Below are 22831 nucleotides of genomic sequence, written 5' to 3'. Positions count from 1 at the left end.
TAAAACTGCTTTTTTATTTTTTTGCTCAAAAATAATTATTATTTTTAGAAAAAATAAAAATTAAAAATTTTAAAATTTTTACAGAAATGAATAAATTGACCAAAGACAATCAATATAGCGATTTCCTTTTTTTTTGTATGTCGATTTTAAGTAATTGATTTTTTGGTTGAATAAACACATGTACAATCATTATTTGCAGTCCCTGTTAAAAAGGCTTTAGTCAAGAGTCCCAAACTAGAAATAGCCGAATTTTGGTAATTGCTTTGAAACTAGGAGATATCAAAAGTGGCCAGACTTAAATTAATGCAACTGGTCAAGTCCAATTTCAAATCTCTAACTCTTAAAGTTTCCCTGATTTTAATTTGTATACTCACTGTGTTTTCACTTTGTGCTGGATTGACTCAATCATCATACCTCTAATCAACCATTTCTTTTAAAAATATATATGAAAAACCAAATGCCTCGAAAACATTTTCGTGTGGTTGCTTTTTTGTAATAAATTTTAATTTGTAGTTATATTTTCATCATTTGTTTTTGTGTTTTTTTCAAATATATATGGTACATATAAAAAACTCCTAACCGGAATTTTTACCTAATTTGCTTGTATTGCGTTCCATTTTCATGTTCACAATATTGTATAAATATATTTACATATGTGTATGGTAATCAATTTTATATTTATGTTACGCATTTAGTTTAGTTTAGTTTAGTTACGAACGTTTTTCAATTATTTCTTGTGGAATTTTTAACAAAAGTCAACAATAAAACCAATCCGTGTTCAAATTAACTTAGATATTCTGGATTAGTAGTTACTCAATTTAGGTTACACATCATAAATATTTTCTTTACTCTTGGATTTACTTAGATAATGCTACAGTTACATACATAAATAAGTTTTCAGATTTTAGAGCTTTTATAAGTTTCTTTACGCGTTAGTTTTTTTTGTTTTTTTAATTTTGCTAATACAGTTGAAATAATTTCATTAAGTATTCATCTTTTTAGTATTTTTATAATATATATTTTAGTTTTATAAATTAATTTAAGTATATTGTATTCATTTTTACTGATTCTTTTGTATTTTCTATTTCAACTTAAAGACAAGCGTTAGTTGCAAATTTGGTTTTGTACAAATAAGTAAAAACATAATCTTAATGTACATAAGACCCCAAAAATCAACATTCTTAGATGCTGTGGATGTTCCTTTGTGTACGTGTTGTTATGTGGCAGTTTGTGTGCTTTAACATTATGGGATAAATAAGTACATGCGAAACTTAGTTAGAGTGGTTAGTTCGAAGGGATTCAACTGAAGAGAAAGACTTGATTTATGATTCAGCTTGCAGCGCTTGCAAGAAAAGGATTTGGGATTGGGTTTTTATGTTTTCAAAAACAATGGATATGCTTTAGATTTTGTGAGTAGATCGTTCGTAAAAATATTCAAAGAATTGATTCGCTATTGAAAGTCGAATGCCCTCAAGCCAATGAGCAAAGAAATTCTTTATTTAGGGCTTAAGCAAGGGCTAAGAATTTGAGTTTTGGTTTAGGTTTAGTTCGCCTTTAAAGCTTTTTCGATTACTTAATGACCTCGTATATATAAGTATGTAAATAGTTGATTTCAATGGGCGCTTGCGACTTCTACAACGTTCCTTCCCCTTCCTACACATCTCGTTTAATACTTTCTTGTTAGTTACACGTATGCTTCATAATGTTTAATAATTAGATTTATTATGATATATAAATCGTATATATATGCAGTTGTTACTCTATATATGTATGCCTGATTGTTGTGCATGTTGTTCAGTTTATAAACTCAATTGAAACGCCGTCTCTGCCTTCTGCAAAAAACTAAACAGAAACACTATAATGTCATATGTAAAGCGTATGTTAGTTGGTTTAATTTAAAAGAAATTACGATTGGATTAAATTAAAAACTGTACAAAATGCCATAAAATTATATAACAAACAAGTTTGGTCACGAATTTGGTTCGGAGCACGCTGACATCTCTTTCCACCTTTTGCATCATGTAAAACAAAATACTGTTAGTCTATTGCAAGCCCAATTATTACACTATATAAAAAAATACAATAATAATTTTACAATCGAAAACTGATTAGCTTCTATAACTTGTACACGCTGGCAGCAGCAGCGACTGGGCGCCAATGCAACTACGTATGTATGTCCTATGTAGAGTATGTGCTATGTCTTGTATACATTGTCTTGTTATGGATTATGTGACTATGCGTGTATTTATATATATTAAATATGTGGATTAGACGTGCATCATGCTGGGGAGTCTCTTGCGTTGCGTCTTTCTTGTTAGAGTTTTTGTGGCTCAGTTGCTGCTAGCACTTCTATCCTATCCTATCCACTTCTAGGTCTGCTTCTCCTTACTGTTGCGGTTTAGGAAACGTTGCCCCTGGTCTTCACGTTCTTATTGTTGTAGGTTGCCTTTGCTTTTGCATTTACTGTCTGTCCTGCGCCCCAGCTCGTATTCACTCATCCACCGAGGACGTTGGAGGACTGTAGCTGCATCAAGAAGCGCTGCGCTGCTCGTTCTCCGGCCTGCGATCTGTGGCGATCTGCAGCAGATTGTTGAACTCCGTATCGAGTATTTGGCGAGCCTATTCACAAGAATGCTCATTACTTATTGTTATAAAGAAAGTGCGCATAGGCGAGCTTACCTGAGCATTTTGTGTGGGTATCTGGAGGGCCAAGCCCATGGCATTGGCATCGAAGCCCTCGTCTAGTGCCATTAGACCCCCATGCACTCCCGATTCGAGCAAGTTGTTGGCATACTCCTATAAATATGAGTGTTTAACATCAGTTTTATGTTGATGGGCTGTTGCCTTCGGGCCATGAAACTCACCTTCAATCCGATACTGCTCACCCACCGTATGACCCGCTCGTTGCTCCAGACGAGCACATCGCACAGGCCGTTTTCACTCATTTTCCGCCTGTGCTCCAGCTCCGTGCGGTCGTAGTTAAGGCGCTTGAGCATGGATATGCCGTACTGCAGGCTGGTGCGATGGAAACTGTCCACCATTTTAAGCTGACCGCGCAAGTCCTTCTTGGTGAGATGGTCCAGCATGCGGGCGTCGACCAGACACTCCATGAAGGTTGTGCGATATTGCGGCAGACCCAGGCCGGGCAGCCAATAGTTTCCAATCCACTCATGGTTCATATCGCCTACAGGAAATGGACAATAATATAACGATTAAAACAATGTGTTAGGTTAACACAAATTTATAGTTAAAGTTTACTAAAATTCAGTCATTGCATGTTTTTACTTGGTTACAATTAAATTAAACAATTAAAAGTATGTCCTACCATGGCCCAACTAAAAAAAAACCTTAAAAGCCAAAACGCCGCCCTTTGAATAGAGTTCCTTAAAAAATTAAATATATAATACAGAGCATCTAATTGAAATATTTTCCTTTGCTTGAATAAAGAATTTATTTTCTTCAAAACTATCATAATAAACGGACAATTTGAAAACTAAACTAACTCCTAAACTTTTTTAACATCAAAAGCAAGCCGAACTTTAAATCCCCTTGCAGTCAAGGTATGGATCCGCCGTGTTAAAGAACTAGTATTTAAGAAAAAAAGGCTAGATATAGGCATGTTTTTTTTTCGAAAACAATTGGCAACTTTAATAATTAATCTTAAGGAGTTGGTTCTAAACTTTAAAATATATCATTTGGGAAAAAACCAGTTATTTGTTTACAAATTATTTAATAGAATTTAAAATTCTAATCGGAAATATTTTAAAAGTTGGTTTGCGTACACTTATGAAAATACTATTGTGAATGATTCAAGACAGATTAATTCGGCTAGTCATGCTGGTCAAGAATATGTTTACTTTTTAGGGTCGGAAATGTCTGTTTCACTGTGTTACAAATTCCGGCCAATATTATAACACCCTCTGTAGGGGTATAAATATGATAAAAACTTAACATTTAAGGGAATCAATAAAACTTGATGTGGATAGCAGGTAATTTCTTATTTTGACAGCCTATGGAGTCTTACCAAACGCCAAGGTGGTCCGTGAGGTTTGTGGCGCCGAGGGAGAGGTCAGTGAAACCATTTCCTGAATGGCCAGGCGGAGCTTGAGCCTGTGCAGGGGATTGCTGATGCCTGTAGAAGGTAAAGAAGGTTAGACGCCGAGAGCAACGAGAGCAACACACAGGATCATCCTCACCGATCTCCCGCTGAATTTCCGTGTCGCTTAGCGCACTCATGATGGCCCCGGACTTGACGTTGGCCCGGCAGGCGGCCACATACCAGGCGGGCATGCCCACCCACAGCTCCAGCCAGGCCACGATGGTGGGGCCGTTCCAGAGGGCAAACGGAGTGCCCGCCTTCATGGCCTCGCCCAGCAAGTCGTTGCGGTAGTCGTGCTCCCTGAAAGGCACACAACAAAGTGTCAGCAAACATTATTGAATAAATACCACGTGGGGTTATGCTCACTTCTTCTGCCTGCCGTAGTCGACACTGCTTATTTTGGATCCTTGGGAGCTGGCGATGCGGGGCATCATGCCCCCAGTCATGCTCATGGCATCGTAGTTGGAGTCCACTTCGCTCAACCCGATCGACAGGTTGCCAATGGACATCATGCTGGGCGAGCCGTCCGGCAGTGTGTCCTTCACGCCCTTCACCTTCTCCTTTTTGCTGAAGAACCTTCCCAGCGACGACTTGATGCCCTTCTTCTTCTGCACGGCGGCGGCAGCCGCATCCCGCGACACGCCCGAGGTCGGTGTCTGCAGCATGGACATGGAGCCCATGGTGTTGTAGTGGCGCAACGACTCCTGGCTGCCGTAGCGGGAACTGAGCGGCGACAGCCCGTAGCTGTGGCTGCTCAGCGGCATGTGCCCGCCACTGTGGTTGGGCGCCACCGGGGCACTGGGATTGAGGCCGATCGAACGGCGCCGCAGCTCCTCCTGGCTGTGGGCCAGGGCTTGGGCCACTCGCTCCAGCCGCATCGAGCGGGCGGTCAGCGGAGAGGCAGCTCCGCCGGAGCTCGAATCGCCAGTGGTGGACATGCCGCCGTGGAGCTCTTCGCGGGAGGCATCGCTGGACAGCACGGGCAAGTTGAGCTGTCGGTGAAAGCAAAAGCATTAGAGTACCCAATTACATGAGGTGACACTGGGGGTTTGACTGTTCATTTCAAGGTGCTTTACATTTTTGAACTAAGATGGTATTCTGGTCTAGAAATTTAAAAACAATTGATTTTTTTTGTTCCATGTTTTAAATGTTTAGACATTTAAAAAATGATCCTTAAAAGATTTTTCGTACAGCTGATTTTGTGACGTGGCGTCCGAACCATTATTAATGTTTCCTAAATTTAAACGCATATACAAAAGTGTCTATTAAACATGTTATTCATTTCTTTTTTTTTACATAAAAAAAAGCCTAAAATTGAGGCTTCTAGACCAAAATACCCCCTTGATGAACGTTAAAAAAACAAGTAAAAAATTTATCTGTTTATTTTAGAACGGCTTAGTGGAAACCTTCAAGATACATGCTCTAAAAGAAAATTGATTTGCTTTTATGTTCAGTTGAGAATTCTTAGTAACTTTTACTTTTTGAGTTTATAATTTTAAATATATCTGCAATTTCATTTTTTTTTTTCTTAAGTTTATATATGATTTTCAAATCTAACCTTTGAAACATAAGCCCTATGAGAGCTTTCCGTTCCTTTACGTATGATTTATTAAAAACGTTGATAAGCGTACGGTTATAAACCTTTTGTTTCACTAACAACGTTTTTGAAAGGTTTTTAACGTAGGGATCCCTTAGAAAAAAAGCTAGATGAAAGGGTATGTATATGGTATGTTATATTCTTTATCCGTATGAACGATAAACCTACACCTTTTGGAATCCTAGCAAGTAAATTTTTCTGAAATCTAAAATCAATTCCCACTTCTGCCCTCCGAATCTATCATCTTAACTGGTATAACTTAAAGAACATTTTCTGGATTGAAGCAAACGAAACTAAACCACTCACCGTGTGATACTTTTGCATGAAGTCCCGTTGCGGGGAGTTTGGCGTGCTCCGGCCACTCATGGGCGGACTCTGCCTGTCCATGGAGCGACCGCGGGACAGCAGGTTGACGTGCTCCAGACTGCCGACGCGCGACTCCAACTCCTCGGCGCGCGCCTCCGTCGACTGCTTCTCCTCCTGGATTAGCCGGATCTCGTTGTTGATGGCGTCCAGCTGCTCCTGCAGCATCATGGCCAGGGTCTGGGCGTCCGTGTGGCCCGACGGCGACATCATGTCCGCGGTGGCCGCCGCATAGAGGACGTCCGCGTCGTCGCAGTCGGCGGCGCCAGCGACCAGCTCGTAGGCCTGCTGCTGGGCGTGAGCCGCCTGCTGCAGCTTCTCCCACTCCTGCTCGGCCATGGAGCGAACGAGGGCGTTCTCCTCGGACAGACGCTGCTTGCTCTGGCGGCGCAGCGAGTGCGTCTCGAAGCTGGCGTGCGAGTTGCTCCGGCTGAAGGCGCCACTGGGGTCCACCACGCTGCTGGGCGAGAGGCTGCGGGTGAGCGCCTCCGTCTGCTGGATGTTGTAGGCGATCTCCTGCTGCAGCAGCTGGCGCTTGAAGTTCTCTATCTCGAGGCGCGTCTTCGACAGCTCCTTCATGATCTCGCTCTTCTCGTGGTGCAGCTCCTCGGCCACCTTGCGCGCCTTCTCCAGCTCCTGGGTGAGGGCGTTCTTCTCGTCCAGCGCGTGCATGCGCTCCTTCAGGTGCACCTGCAGCCGCTCGTTGGACTCCGAGAGCAGCTTGTCCACCGTGGAGGAGAGCCGCAGGTTGTGCTCCTCGTTCATCTTGAGACGCTGGTTCAGTCTTACCACCTCGCCGGTCTTCTCGTCCAGGTTCGTTTCGAGGCCACGGATGCGGTCCTCCGCCGAGCCGTGTCTTTCTTGAGCCTGCAAAGGGTTCGAGCCAGCGAGTTTAATGAGCTTGTTCACGAGGTTCAATCAGTGGCAGTGAGCAGGGTTAGTTTGGGTTTTGGTAATGAAAGCTAAAAGTGAGTGATCCCCCATGTATACCAACTAAGTGCCAACAAAAATTCTTCCGAATTTAATATTAAATGTACGTTATGATAAACATTATTTTAATTGACTTGTTGGAAGTAACTAACCAATTGAAGAGTATTTGAATGGTTAAGTTCTACGCTTTGAAGGCCCCAATGCCTTAACAAATTTAATAAAATAATAGGCGATTTTCGGGAACTTTTTTAAAAGAAATACTCAAGTTACATGAACAAAATGATGTTAACTTAAACTTTTTTTTTTACAAAACAGTTACAAAATAACGGATTTAAGGGTCTGCTGACATGATTTCGGGGGAAACTAAAATTGTTAAAGGTATTTCCTCTACAATAACCTACCATTTTTAAAAAAATATTAAAAACAATCATTTTTTTTAATTAGAAGTCGATCGATAAATATCTTGTTAAGTTATGAAGTCATCAATTTTGAAAAAAGTCTTTAAAAGAGAGCGGTTTATCCCTACGAGAGGTCGATATTAAATTGCTGCTATTGAAAACTGTTTAATATTCGACCTTGCCTTTTTATATGTTTTTGATAGTATAAACTATCGAATAAGCCACACAAAAAAATTGAATTCTTCGAAAGCGTTAGACTGGTCGCTTTTAAACTTTACATTTAAATTAATTTACTAACTTAATTGAAGAGTAGCATATGGCACAGGTAAATTCTTTGAGTAAATACTTTTGTAACCTTAAATTTGGTGATAATTTGGAAATCAATGTTGGAAATAAGACACCGATTGGCATACAGAGGGGATTGTTTGGTCTGATTTTGGTTGGGTTTCGAGTGCGTTGAGAGTAGAGAGTTGTGGTGCAGTACAGAGAGAGAAATAGTAGGATAGTAAGTGAAGAACACATAGAACATAGAGACAGAATTGTTGTTCAAGTTGTTGGTGTGGGTTTCGTGTGGTGGAAAGTACACAAAGTTCAAGTTGTACGGGATAATAATTGTTGATACTTGTCATATGGAACCTGTCCGGCGCGCATATTAGTTCGAGTGCATACCTTGTTTCCTACCTTAGTCAATGCCTCCATGCGCGCCTTCAGCTGCTCCTCCATGTCGGGCTGCAGCTTGGCGTGCTGGGCGAGCTTCTGCTCCGAGAGCTCCAGCTTCTCCTCGATGGCCCCAATCTTCTCCTCGTGCAGCTGATTCGGAATCGGTTGCGGAATCGGCATTGATCAGGTGGCATGGAGTGGTTGTGGGTCGTGTTTGGGGCGGGTGTGTTCGATTAGTTGTCGGGGGATTGGTTGCGTATGCAAATGCAATTGATTAGTCACGCTTAAGGGGAGCTTAACGAAATAACAGGCTTGGGCGTAATTAAAAGTAGAGATGGTCGGTTATACGTTTAAGTCACAGTAGCAGATGTAGTTAAAACAGAAGTCAAACAAGACTTCTTTTATCTAAAATAGTTTTTGCTAAAGCTCATAATTCTAAACAGTTTAAAAAGTTAATAATTGTGATTATACAACATTTTAGAGATGTTCCAAGCCTTAGTAAACCGCTCCTGTGACAAAAACAAACCGACCCTCTTTACACAAAAGTTAAAACCATTCGCCTGCCTTGACCGTAAACCCAGTAACAGTATGTCTATTTCGCCCACCTTGAGCTGTGCCTCCTTGTGCCGTAGCTCCTGCTCGAGCTTTTCGTTGAGATCATGCAACGACGTGGACTCCCTCTGAGCATTCAGGTAGCGTTTCTCCAGCGTGGTGATGCGCTCCTCCTGAACATCAAAAGATTTATACAAGTTCCACGAAAACAGACTTTGCGAGTGCCACTCACCTGATCCTCTTTTTGGGCCACATTTTCGCGCAAATCTCGCTGCAGCTTGGCACACTGGTCCTGGGCCTTGCAGTGATCTTTCTGCACCCGCGACATGTTCTCCTCCAACTCGCTGATCTTGTTGTTCAGATCGGAGACGCGCCGTTGCCACTGCGAGAGTTCCGAGGTCTTGGAAAGGAAAAGAGCGATTAACACCTGGTTAGCGGACGCAGGCTGGGCAGTGCCTCTTTGCCTTTGATCCTAACCTGCTTCTCGATGATCGTCTGCAGTTCATGAGTCTTGGCCGCGTAGTCGCTCAGCTCATTCGTCTCGCCATTGACGCCGCCAGATCCGCCCACGCCCGCCATCTAGGGTTGCGGGAAAAAGAGTAGAGTAGTTAAAAGCCGACATGGTTGAATGCGTTTCAGGGGGTGCGCCCACCTTCTCTTTGAGCCCGTTCTCGGCGCCTGCACCTCCGGCGGCACTGGCGGCACTCCCCGCCCCGCCGCCACTGCCCGCGCCAGCAGGCACCACACCAGCCTTGTACTGGGCCAGCTCCTCCTTGGCGGAGCTCAGCTCCTCCTCCATCAGGTTGTTCTTCTCGATGGAGAGGCGCAGCCGCTCGCGCACCTTCTCGTCCAGGGCCTTGTGATGCTCGAACAGAGACTTGAGCGCCTTGAGCACCTCCACCTCGCTGGAGACGCCGCTTTGGGCGGCGGCCTGTCGCTTCACAACGGTCATTCGCAGGGAACGCTCGTGGCGGCTCACCAAGCACTCCAGGTGCTCCAAAAGAAGCTGGAACAAACAGATTGCATAAGGGTAAGCGCTTTAAAAACATATTTCAGTGATGGCCAAAAGCAAACTCTTAGCAGCTAAGTCAAATGGAAAAGTATTTCTCTTCAATACAATTTAAATCAAATGAATTACAGTAAAAACTCCGACGTTCTCCAGGCAATGACCGTGCAATTAATACTAACGAATTTACTATTGACTATGTATCAAAAATACGACATTTTTAAGAGCCTCTGAAGAATTTGTGTGTATTCAAATAGGTGTCTATGCAAATGTCTATGGATTCATGTGTTAACATTAATTGGTGTTTAAATTTATAAATATGTCCAATACAAATAGAACTTTTGAAATACACTGAGAAAGTGAATACTCTGCTGCAAATAACCTTTTGTAAAAGTAGAAAACTGTATCTAGGCATGTAATAGTAATTTGAATCACTTTTGGTTTTAAAAACGCATTGTATTCCATAAAAAAATAACTATAAAGTTAGATAGATACTAATTTTACTTTAGAAACTCTAATACATATCTGTAATCTAAAGCAAGGAAACTGCAAAAACTAAATTCACAAAATGTGTTTGATTTTCGGAAAAGAACGCATTTTCTTATGGACAAAAAAAGTGCAATTGAGTCAAGCAGTCCTAATCCTGAAAGGTGGTATTCACCCTAGCAAACTGGGATCTCGGAGCTGAGCTTACCCTAGTATTGTTGCGCTCTGCCTTGAGCTCCCCGATCTCCTCGTCCCGCTCCAACAGGGTCTCCCGCGCCTGCGTCAGCTCCTTGGTGAGTGTGGCGAACTCCTGGGAAAGTAGGGATATGGTGGTCAGTAATCGGGGATGATATATCGAATGTGGGGGATATCGTGTACCTGCGGCAGATTGGCGTTGATCTGGCGCTGCAGACTGTCCCGCTCCTTCTCGACGTCGTGCAACTTGTTCTCCGTCTCGCCGAGCCGCTCCTGCGCCTCCCTCAGGCTGTCCATCAGCTTGTCCCGCTCGTCCAGCATGGAGACCATCAACTGCTCGAAGTTGGCGTCCTCCCCGCTGAATTGCGAGGAGCGCTGCGAAATGCTGTCCTCGGATATCGTGGGCATTACGTCGCACATCATGTTCCACATTATTTAGTTGGGGCCGCCAGACTGTGCGAGAGAAAGGCAAAAAACTGTTTAGATAAGCTCAAGTGAGATGGTGACCAATTTATAGGTCCGACTTCATATTTGCGTAGTATTAAGCCAGCAAATTCCATACGTTTTTCCCAGATTAAAACCTATTTTGTAGCTTACCGTTCGGGCGAAAGTCTATACCAAATCGCAAAAATAAATATAATTTTTAAAAAACCGTTGTTCTAATGTACAAAGAGCCACATTAGGCAGGATGGAAAAATACGTTTAGGTGGAATCTGCCTGTAACACATACCAAGGACCAAAGATTCCGGCTACAAAATATGTTGGCAGTGTTTGGGGCCGTTTGACCCGATTCTCTCAGGATGTAAAATTTGACAGTGGAAGCTAGGTGTAAAGTATACCTAGAAAATAAATTTACATTTTGGACGAAAATGTGTGCCAGTGGAGTCCGGCTATTGGAATGCCCAGCATAGTGGGAGAAACATGTCTAATGAGACTTATCATAGGCGCCTCATTGATAACAAGTTTTCTACACCAACACTCACGCACACAGGCACATGCACGGAATACACACTCACACGACACTCACACTCGAACAGCTCTTTTTCTCTTTCGCATAACTGGCATATTTTTTATGCCTAGGTGTGTCGGTGTCGCATTTTGCAACCACTTATGCTCGAAACAATGTTAAACTCGCAGCAGGTGCGAGATTATTCCGTTTTTCCTTTTGTTTAAATGACTTTTTCACCTCAAAATTCCTTTTCGGGGGACGGCGTTTGTGCGAAAAAAAAGGTGCAAGAAAATCGCTCCCCACTCCCCAATCCGGCGCAAAACGTACCCCGATCGATCGCACGGCGGCTGGGCAGCAGCAGCAACAACAACTCTGGCCGCGTTTTGGCCTTCGCATAGGTCTCCCGGCTGCTTTTAATTAAATAAACCAAATTCCAAAGAGGTTTTTTTCCCCAATTTACGATTGTAAAGAAACTAGAGATGGAATATTTCGATTTGTGTGGCAACGCTTGTCGTAAAAACTCTGGTAGCACTCAAATCGATAAATTAAAACTGCAATGGTGCCACCCCTTGGAAAAGGGAGATAAAGTCTGGCAATGCTGACATGTAATTAACATTTTTCAAACTCATATCCACTGCCTCTGGAGCAGTCGTTCAACAAATAAGTGTCTATGGCGGATAACCCCTCAAATGTCCCATTTAAAAATCAGCAGTCCCCTGCCCAATTGAAGATTAAAGTATTATTATTTGAAATTATTTATATTTAATTTATTTATTAAATAGTTAAATAGCTCATTTCCACACCACCCAGAGGTACAGCAGCACGGCGCGTTTATTTATATGTGGTTTCTACAGTTATCATAGTCCACTTTTATTAATAAACCTTTTCTTTATAGATACAATTATATAACTTAAGTATTTTGTAGGTCTTTAGTCCACAAATCTCGGATAAAAGATGGTAAAATGTTGGTTTACCTGAATCATCGAGTAACGGGCGTTAAAGCTTCAAACGAAAAAATATATTAAACTAACTTGGGAACTATTCTTTGGCCATTTCATTTAAAAACGATACCCCTTGGCATCTATTATGAGATCTGTATGAAGGATCTTTTGAAAATTAAAAAAAGTGCTGATAGTCCCATACTCTGGGGATCTCGGACGGTATATCACTCAAGTCTCTTACGTTAATGGGTTTATTATCCGTTAGGATCGCCAGTAAAAGGTGAAGTATGTGTAAACCATTAACTTGACATATGGCCTCCATAAAAACTATCTGGAACTGAAACCCTTTGAGAGTTTGCAGGGCATACGTGGACGGATTCATAAACATTTTAGTAAGCAAAAGAACAAAAAGTACTATATAGACTTTTGAATACCTTTTTCAATACACACTAGAACACACTTGGTCACACTAGAAAAATTAACTCGTCGATCTGAGTACCAGGCTTTAAGGCCCAGTGTTCAGGCTATTATACATAAATTACATTAAAAATATAATAACTAATTTAGGGAAATGAGTAATGAGATACTGTGGCCATTGAATCGACAATTGATAAAACTTTTTATTTGTATTTGATATTTAACCTTTTATGGTATTTCGAAGGGGTGTTTAAATTTTATGTATAATTTTAGATAAGCGTAATAAAGATAATATTAGATTGGAGTTAGAAGCTGTTAGGTCAGATAATAGTTTTGCGGGCGGAATAAGACCGAATAGGTTTATTCTGAAGTTTTGGTAGTGACCACATGTGTCTAGTAGATGTTGGACTGATAGTTCAGCTCCGCAGTTATGGCAGTTAAGCCGCCTTTCACCGTTGAGGATGTGTTTATGCGAGATTTGTGTGTCCAGTTTTTAACCGAGTGAGAATGGCGCATTCCCTTCTGTTGATCGAAGTAGGAAACTTGATGTCCTTTTTGCCAGGATTAAACTGTTTATACCAGTGATTAAACGACGACCAGTCTTCCAGTCCGCTGTCCAGCAATATGTTTTTGATGTTTTTCCATATGTCCACCACCGCAAGAGGCAATGATGACTAGCAGCTCAGACAACAATTTAGAAAAGGTCCTGGAGCATTCTAAAAAGACCACACGAAATAATATATTGAATGGTAAAAATAATATTATAAAGGAAAAACAATTGAAAATATTAATAAAGGAAATAAAGAAACTGAAAATAATAATATAGTGAATATGACACATAACATAAATAATGATGATGAGTACTTACACTGAGTACTTACACTTGGAAAATAATTTATCATGAGTAAAATAAACTTAAGCTGAGAATTTAACATTTTTTTTTTAGAAAGATGGTTGTGCTTAAGTTAACTATGTTTAATGTTTTGTTTTACAGGCGCACGAAAAATATAATGCTGACAAGTTAAAAGAAAATAGCTGTCTGGAAATGTTTAATAGGTTCCATGGACACAAACACCCATTTTATTTGTGCGCCGATGCGCTACATTTTCAAACAAATAGACGGTTCCTTACTGTCATGATGGCCAGTATAGACTGATCATCTTACCTTTTTTTTAAAACACATTTCTTCCAATTTCAACTTGACAGAATCTTAAATTCGGAGGAAGTATATTTAGCTATAAATAAGATTTATTTATATTTAAGAGAAAATAATTTGTTTTAGAACGCAGTTGCATTCATTGCAGAGTATATCTCGGATCAAAAAATAAACGGAATAACTAAAAAAAAACGTTGTAGATCGCCGGCACCTTAAAGCGCTTACGAAAAAAGTTTACCGCCACATTTTGATGTCATTTTTGTTAATAGAGTCTCAAGACATAGCTGATAGAGATTAAAAATAAATTAATTCAATATTTATAACGTTAAGATATTAGTTGTAAGTACTATCGTTACAAAACTTTTAGAGTTCTTTTGAAATACGTTTTTAAAATTTGGCTAGAAGTAGCCAAAAAGACATCAATGTTTTTGGACAATGTTGCTCGGTATTTTTCAGTAAATTTTTTCATACTTGAACGGTATAATTCAAGAACAAAGGCGCGGTCACACTAGTTTTGCAGGCGTTTGTGTTTTATTTTTTTTAATCACGAAATTAAGCATTATAAGCAACTTGCATAGGCTTAACCCGTTGCCAAGCCACTCAGCTAGCGTCGAAGCCAACGAATACAATGGGGTAAGGTCGGTTGGCCGGGCAAATCGGCCCCAAACTCGCCATTTTCGGTGTGGGAAAAATCGACGCCGTACTAGCTGCCATCTCTGCCTGTGTTGTAGTTGTTGGCGTTCTGTGTGTAGCGGGGCGGCGTAAATATGTACATAAACACACACGCACACGCGTGGGCAGGCCAATTATGTGGGTGCGAAGGTGTGCAGTGTGCAGGTGTGCAGGTGTGGGTGTTTTCCGCTTGAGAATCAAGAAATCAAAAGCAAGGCTGCCGAAAAGGCTTAGCCCATAATGCAATTTAGTCGGCGGTCGCCAGTCGCCAGCGATAACAGTGCCCTGTGCAATTTTGTACAGATTGTGAACGAGCTGGCTGCAATTGTCCACCAGGGAAAATGTCGGCGGAAGGGTAACAGATAATATAGTATTTAGGCACTATAAATCCGGAGGACTAACGAATATCCCCAATAGTTCAATCGCGAATTCTTCAGTACAAAAGGGAAAATGTGTTATTCAACCATATAAGATCGCGAGTTCTTTAGTACTTGATTATGTGCAAACGAAGCTGTCAGTTTTAGTCATTTAAAGCCTTAAGCGTAGTATAAATATATCAAAGCCACAAACAAATTAAAAAAAAAAGAACTCTTTGATTTAAAAGCGTTTAACAAGGACGTTAATTTAAATTTAAAGTAAAATAGCATACATACTAAAACTAGGTTTTCACATTAAACAGAACTAAACATTTTGAAGAGGATGTGTAACCAATTATACGCTAATCATTCGACCCCCTACCATTCCATAGTTTACTTACCCAACCACACACACACAGGGCTCAACCAGTTATTACCTCCTCGAAATGGAATTTTAAATTAATCACACCCCGGCCAATATAATCATAATCCCTTTATGACCCACAGCGAGCAACCGATTTTCACCTGCCAGGCGCATGTCTTCCACATCGACCCGAAGACGAAGCGCACCTGGATCACGGCCAGCATGAAGGCGGTCAACGTGAGCTTCTTCTACGACAGCTCGAGGAATCTGTACCGCATCATCAGCGTCGAGGGCACCAAGGCGGTGATCAACTCGACGATCACGCCCAACATGACCTTCACCCAGACCTCGCAGAAGTTCGGACAGTGGAGCGATGTGCGGGCAAACACGGTGTACGGCTTGGGATTCGCTTCCGAGGCGGAGCTCACCAAGGTGGGTGGCTAGTCCATATATACCGCACTACCTGTACGCCTGACTAATCACTCTGCTTTCACAGTTCGTTGAGAAGTTCCAAGAGGTCAAGGAGGCAACCAAGAACGCCATGAAGTCGGCCAATGGCTCCAATGCCGTCACGCCCACCACCTCGGCCAATACGTCGCCCATTTCCGGGCGTGCTGTAGGCTCCATGCAGAACGACAACACAGCCATAGATCCGCACACCGTGGAGCCGCCCAACCTGAGCAACACGAACACGCAGAACGCCAATCCGGACAGCCCCTCCCACAAGCTCCTGAGCACCAGCGATGTCAAGCCGGACATCGGATCGGCCACCCCCCTCGCCGCAGCCCACTTCAGGCGGACCTGCAGGTGGCGGCGGCGGCGGCGGAGTGACCATCTCGTCGGGCGGCAGCATTGTGGGCATGCACACGGGGCCGGGGGCGGGTGCCACGGCCGAACAGCAGCTGAAGTACGAGAACGAGCGCCTGAAAATGGCCCTGGCACAAAGGTGGGTTACGCAAAGGTGATCCTAGGATCTGGACTAACGGTTCTTCCCTTTCCTTTCAGCTGCGCCAATGCCAAAAAATGGGAAATCGAGCTGGCCACCCTGAAGAACAACAATATTCGACTTACCAGCGCCCTTCAGGTAGGCTAATCGTTTCTAAAGTTCATGAACAAAATATATTGGGAATAGCTTAATGATACCCACTAGTTTTGAATTCTAGACCCTGGACTTACATGCCATATTCTATATTTTTATACAAACGCAAATTGTGTAAATGACCCAATATCTATAACCCGTTCAATGTTTAATTCTGTGAAATCGTTGCACTTATAAGACAAATTTGATAGTATGAGCATTTTCCACCAGTTTCTACTTATAAAAGTGTACAATTTTGCAATTTATAAATGTAGGTATTTCTATCAAAATAAATAGGACTAGGATATAGTAACTTAGCTTGTAAGTTGACAAAATTACGATACAAACAAAACGAAAACAGTGAAACCAGTTTAAGTTCTTACATCTTTTTATTTTCTATTAATATTATTAGTATCATAGCTATATAGTTTTTCTGACCGACAGGGATCATAATCCTGAATAAATAAATTTTTTTTTGTCTGAACTGCGTAAAATAATACAATTTTAACATAAAAACATTCCACCTTCTTTCTTTATTTGCAAGGAATCAACTGCCAATGTGGACGAATGGAAGCGCCAGCTACACACTTACAAGGAGGAGAATATTCGCCTCAAGAGGGACATGGAGCAGATTTGTGTGGGCGGAGGAGGCGTGGGAGCTGCGGCCGGAGGGGGAGGCGCCGCGGAAGACGAGTTGCGTCGTGAGGTGGCCACACTCAAGGCGCGAACGGAACAACTGCAGAAGGAACTCTTGCAACAGGAAATAGAGCTTAAGTCGGCCAACCTTAGTCTTCGCGAAAAGTCCAATGATCAGACGGTGAGCTAATCCATAACCATGACTTAGAAAGGTTAAACGCTTATTTAACAGATATGGTCAGAGTTTAATATAAGAAACTATATCCAACAGCTGTTTTAAAAGCATTTACGTTTAAATTCACATTAGTTCTGTTACATTAATTTAAGATGAGCAATTATTTCTGTAGCTGCTTGCCGTAAATGTTTGTGATTTAATTTAACTTTTACTTACATCATATACCTCACCTTTATTTGCGAAATTAATCACTATATCCCCTTTCCAGCTGGCCAAACTGAGCGAGTTAAACGTGGTGTTCGCCAAGCATCTGTCGGAGCTGTATGGGGTGCAGAAGGATATGGAGAGTGTTGTACAGCAGGCAAAGTGCACTTGAGACACAGAGTTGGTGGCTATGCGAAAGGTGCGGTGACTGTTGCCTTTGACTATCGCTGTGCTAACTGATCTCCTTTCCAGGTTTCAGCGCAGGAACAGACTACAATGATAAACACTACAACGACATCATCGACAACAACAGGAAGCACGACTAGCAAACGATATTTGAGCAACTTTCCAACCGCCGAGGCCGAGAGCACGCTCTCCAACGTCACCTCGATCCACACCCAGCTGCAGTCGTCGCTCTACGAGACCCAGAATTCGGCTCAGCTGAAGGCCTTAGACAAACACTCTGCGCTGCTCCAGGAGCTGCATCAGCGGCAGGCGGCTCCCAGGCGCCTCTCCGTCTCCGCTGAAGCGGCTGCTGCAGCTGCAGCTGCGTCCGGTTCTGGTGGGGCCAAAACTGCCACCATACTCGTTTCTAAATCAAAAACCAAAACCGGGCTGCCCCTGTTGCTGAAGAATTCCATTAACAATTAGAGTTAATTCCAGAGAAGGACGACCAGTGAGAGAATTTAGTCAGTGGCATTTTTGTAATCTTTATAATGATAGTTTGTATACAAGGACAGCGCTAGAGAGAAACCTCGTACTCCCTCAATCTCCCCATCCCTCCTCGTTTTAGGCCCATATTTGTCATTTGTGTGTCGTAACGTCTTTTGGTATCTTCGGATCGAAAACAGAATAAACCTATGCCCAGTATTTTCGTCAAAATTGTTCGCGTCCTTGAGACACGTATGTAGGTCTTAATCGATTGATTCTCGTGCGCATTTTAGTGCAATATACATTTATCTCTAGCATATAAATGTAACGATGATATTATGTGCTCTGTACACTTTCAGCTGATTGTTAATTAATTTTTAATGAGAGCTTGCTAACGAATACTCCCCGAAACTCATTTCCCAAAGAAAAATCAAAGCATTTCTATCGATCAAGTGTCACAAAGATTATTTTGTAAATGTTCTCGAACTTTTTATAGTATTTTTAGAAGGAACCTTTTGTATTCAACAAATCCTAGGCGTAAAATTTGAATGGTTATTTATTGAATTGTATTTCGACCCCATCCGACTTCAAAGCCCCATCACTAGGCTCCCATTTATTGCAGTTATGCACTGATTTACTAACATTATATATAATATTTATAAACATAAAAAATAACGTATGCATAACTAACAATGACTTAGACGACGAACACATGATGAAACCAGTATTGAAGATGAAGCTAAAATAAAGTAAACGAAGAGAGAATTTTATAAATGGAACGAAGTCCAAGTAAAACACGAGACTAGCAAAGTAAATTTAAAACAAAAACCAGTCAAGTATGTGCATCAGTGGACACCTAGTTTAATGCATTAAACAAATATTAACATTAATTTATATGTATCGAAACGAATAAAAATCGCAACCCGAGGGAAACCAGCAAGTAACAAATAACAGAACACAATCTCTAAAACACAAACCCCACTAAACGAAATGATTATGAAGCGGTAATTTCGAACGTTTGCGGTTATATTCAAGCCATATTGTTATGCAATCGCTGCATAAATTACCCAGTTGAGAACAAATAAGAATTAATAACGAAAATGAAATGTTGAACATACAAATTTAGCAGTTAAAAGTAAACAACAAATGAAAATATACATAAACAAATATATAAAATAAACTAAAGTCAGATTTCAAGTTGTTTTTCTTTCATTTTAAATGAGTTATTTCGTAGCTTCGTTATCTGGTGTCAAGCTTTAGACTAAAACAAAATCTTCATCACATTTAATAGACTTTATTCTTATTTAAAAACTTCATATACCAATTACTGTTTTACTACTCTTACATATTCTCTACACAAATAATGATTTGTACAACTCGGACTTGGAGCTCTCCGTCCAGTCGCTATTTTCGTTGGGTGCCATGAAGTTGATGAGTTTGTTGTGAACCACATATCTAAAGGTTGTGATTAAATTCCGATCAGTAAGACATAGTATGTATAAACAGATAAGAGGTTAATTTAATTTACTTACCGCAGTTTCCGACCTTTGCTGGCCCTGGTGTCCACCTTCTTCTTCATCTTCTGGCGCAGCTTCTGCAGCTCCACGAACTGCTTGGTAATCTCGCTCATGTTGGACGACGTGCTGGCCTTGTACTCGATGAGCTCGCGAAGCTGCTGGTGATAGAAGTCGCTGTCGTCGTAGATGTGCTTCAATCGCTGCACCGGCTCGTTCTCCTGCTGGCTGCTCTTCGGCATCTGCGACTTCTCCACGAGCGCCTCCCGGTTCGCCAGGGCACTGTCGATCTTCTTGACGATGTCGTAGTCCTCCTGCAGGGACTTGCGCTTCACACCCGCTCCGGGGGTCAGGAGTTTGGTGCGATCGTCCCACTTGAGCAGAACTTCGTTGCGGTAGCCGGTCATCTGCTGGAAGTTGTGCTGCAGCACAGAGCCAAATCGCTTCGCAGCAGTTGGTCCCGGATCCTCTGAAGGCTGCTTGCGCTTCACCGATTTCCTCATCTCGGAGTTTTGCTGGTGGAGCGCCGACTGGAGGGCCAGCAGTTGCTGCAGAAGCCTGGTCGAGCGCTCCTGGGCCTCGTTTAGCACCGACTGCAGCTCGTCGTTGTCGGAACCCAGTTGCTGGAGTGTCTCCGGTCCAGGCAACTGGTTTGCCTTGCTGGTGAACTTCTGGGTGTTGATCCTCAGCTCAAGGAGGCGCTCCCAGATACGGAGTTGGTTTTGGACGCTCATTCCCTTTTGGATTTCGGCCTGGTGGTTGGTTTTGGACATTACATCCGAGGGTTTAATGGTGTCATCCTCTGCCTCTTCGTCGTCTGTATCATCATCCTCCTCCTCTTCACTGCCATCTTCATTGGATCCAGAACCACAATCCTCCTCTTCGTTTCCAGCCTTTAATGTTTGATTAAAGTCCACCAAATCCTCATCTTCATCTCCACTTTCGGAATCTCCAGTAGCTTGCTCCTCTTCACTGGTCTCTCCTGGGCCATCAGCCTGTAACTTCAGCTTAAAGTCAGCCAAGTCCCCATCTTCCTCCTCATCGCTGTCCTCATAGGACAGTTCCTCATCCTGGTCCTCCTCGTCCAGCTCCCTGCGACTGCTGATCTTGCCCTTGTACCGATCACTCTGCTCGGAGAGCAGCTTGACGTTCCGCTTCCTAAAGTCGGTGCTCCGCGCATCCGGCAGGTCGTACTCCTCCTCCTCGAAGTCCACCAGACGGGGTCCAGTTCCATTGGCCACGTCGAAGTCCGAGTCCTCCGCACTGTCGCTCTCGTTCGGATGGGCCAGCAGTTTGCTGACCTTTTCGGCCACCGTTTGTGGCTTCTTCTTTGGTTTGCGCAGCATTTCGTTATAGTTTCATTTATAAATTGAAAGTGAAAGAGACCTGGTTTTACCACATGGGACTGGACAGCAGAGTGTGACCGTTGGCGGAGAAAATACCTGTTCCAAACATAAGAAATAAACGGCTTGTGCTGCTGGGTAGGCCATTTGAACGTTTCGGTATTTTTTGAAAATCAACTGTTTGAATATGGGTATTTCTACAGAAATATCTCAAAATATTCAAAACTCCACTGCATTAAATATTGGAGCGATACATTTTTTTATTTAAGCAATTTACTTATTAGTTACTGTTACTGTATAGTGAGCACATATTAAGTTTAATTTTCTGATTATATTATAAATTTTCCTGAGTTTATACAACTTTTGGTAAAAAATATGAATTGAGCCGAAAGTGGTAAAAAACTAACTGGTGTACGACCAAAATTTTAAGATTTTTTTGGTTTTATACTTTTAACAAAAAGCCGACAAAAAATAGCCGAAATCTAAGCATTTTTATTATCTATGAGGTGTTTAATAAAATTTACTCCGACTTAGAAATGCCTTTGTTATATTGATTAAAGAAATAAGTTAGTTTCTAAACCCTGCAAAAAAAATTGCAATTAATTAATTAATTAAATTATATTTTTTTCAAATTTACCAGAAGCTGAATTTGCATCGAGTCGGTATTATCAAGAATCTAAATCAATAACAACAACACCTGTGTTACAAATTTGACCTCAATGTTTTTTTTCATTATAGTATTATAATTTCAGTCAGATGTTGGCTACGCATTGAAGGATATATTTCCGACCTTTTAAAGTATAGAATTATATTTTTGTATTTTTAAAAATTATAATGATGATTTTAAAGATTTTTTTTTCATAAGCTCGAAAATATTTTTTTTTACGCAATTTGTTAAATTTATTTTTTTTTTTTAATTTTTTTGGAATAAAAGCTTTGAGTAATGATAATAGCTTTTCCACTGAGATAATGTTTTCTAAGACACCAGATACATCCAGATGATATTTTAACTTGCTACAGAATTGTATAAAAATTTAAATTTTCATGTTTTCTCTTAGTTTATATAATGTGAGAATAAATTTGATAAGTTAAAAAAAAATCGATCAAAAAGTTTCCCACTTAGATAATTCTTTTTAAGACTACAATTAAGAATGACACTAATCCAGTGAACATTGTAAGTGGTGAAAATATTATCTGTAAATTAAAAAGTTTTTGGCTTCAAGTGTATTTTTATTTGTTGTATTTATTCATTTTTTTTATTATCCTGGCGTTACAAGTATAATATTTTTATATTAATACAGTCACAGGCCTTAAGTGTATCTTAAAATAAATTGAATAAAAGACAAAAATTAGTAAAAATTAAATTATTTTTGTTGTCAGAACTCTAACCAAAAAATTATATATAGATCAAATGTCATATATGTTAATAATTTGAAGAAAATTGTTTCTATACTTTCCGAGTTAAAGTTTCTTCCGGTTTTAAAAACGTGGTTCCGAGACAGTTGGTTCAATGGTTTTAGTCAATCAAATTATTTTACAACTCCAGCTCTTAACCTTGTTAAACCATCAACTTCAAATCGTTGCTATTGAGGTTCCCACCGAAGCAGCAGATATAAATTGCGGATTTCCGCAAAGATTGATTAAAGATCAATCACTTATTGCCGCATTAGGAACTTATCTTGTGTAAACTCCACGGCATGCATATTTCTGGACTCTGTTACAGAGAGTGAGTGTTCTTGTTTTCGAGGGGAGTTCAGGGGATACCATCAACCTCCATATGAGCATCAATTCAGAGACTGATATTGATGACGCTATTGAGATTTCCTTGCCAAACTGCGAAGTACTGCTGCCGCCCGTTCTTATTGGCCTGCGGCTGACCCCATCCGTATGCTCCACGAATTTCACCTGTGGTGTTAGGTATCCTCGAACTCAAGAAATTATTGTGTACGGAAGAAATCCGGATAAAGACGACCTTGCTGACACTAAACGATTACGAGTCTTCACATGATCAACAACTTAAAGCTAGTTCATTAGCATAGGGACATTGCAGCATTCCCAAATTGGAGGTTGAACAACAGTTTACTATACC

At 41.3% G+C, this 22831-nt stretch overlaps 3 protein-coding genes across 7 annotated transcripts; 1 reads left to right on the top strand and 2 right to left on the bottom strand.

Moving 5' to 3' along the window:
* Nucleotides 1-1863: 1863 nt before the first annotated feature.
* LOC108150712 (liprin-alpha-1) lies at nt 1864-11730 on the bottom strand. 5 transcript variants are annotated; one of them, XM_017278992.2, is made up of 15 exons: nt 11563-11729; nt 10470-10739; nt 10300-10401; nt 9252-9605; nt 9077-9178; nt 8832-8999; nt 8653-8772; nt 8057-8197; nt 6003-6926; nt 4466-5091; nt 4197-4399; nt 4025-4132; nt 2865-3184; nt 2680-2796; nt 1864-2619 (listed from the first exon to the last, which is right to left on the bottom strand). In XM_017278992.2, the coding sequence occupies exons 2-15, from the start codon at nt 10716-10718 to the stop codon at nt 2530-2532; spliced, it is 3624 nt and encodes a 1207-aa protein (XP_017134481.1). In that variant the 5' UTR covers nt 10719-10739; nt 11563-11729; the 3' UTR covers nt 1864-2529. The 5 variants fall into 5 exon arrangements, with proteins under 5 accessions (XP_017134481.1, XP_017134485.1, XP_017134484.1 ...); XM_017278996.2 differs by having other exon boundaries at nt 8069-8197; XM_017278995.2 differs by lacking the exon at nt 11563-11729 and adding an exon at nt 11473-11488.
* A 2509-nt stretch (nt 11731-14239) lies between these two features.
* On the top strand, nt 14240-18836 carry LOC108150722 (homer protein homolog 1). The gene is given in 8 exon segments (XM_017279019.2): nt 14240-14382; nt 15285-15573; nt 15638-15913; nt 15915-16087; nt 16147-16225; nt 16764-17036; nt 17299-17433; nt 17487-18836. Coding segments are annotated over 8 exon segments (1629 nt in total). The 5' UTR covers nt 14240-14377; the 3' UTR covers nt 17886-18836.
* Nucleotides 18837-19163: 327 nt separating this feature from the next.
* LOC108150723 (protein Aatf) lies at nt 19164-20844 on the bottom strand. The gene is made up of 2 exons (XM_017279020.2): nt 19418-20844; nt 19164-19340 (listed from the first exon to the last, which is right to left on the bottom strand). Exons 1-2 carry the CDS (start codon nt 20743-20745, stop codon nt 19238-19240), a joined length of 1431 nt encoding a protein of 476 aa, XP_017134509.1. The 5' UTR covers nt 20746-20844; the 3' UTR covers nt 19164-19237.
* Nucleotides 20845-22831: the final 1987 nt, after the last annotated feature.

This window comes from Drosophila elegans, unplaced genomic scaffold (genome assembly GCF_018152505.1).
Source record: "Drosophila elegans isolate 14027-0461.03 unplaced genomic scaffold, ASM1815250v1 contig_397, whole genome shotgun sequence".
Lineage (NCBI taxonomy): Eukaryota > Metazoa > Arthropoda > Insecta > Diptera > Drosophilidae > Drosophila > Drosophila elegans.
The sequence above is the reverse complement of the archived record's forward strand: the minus strand, read 5'-3'. Positions and strand labels throughout refer to the sequence as shown.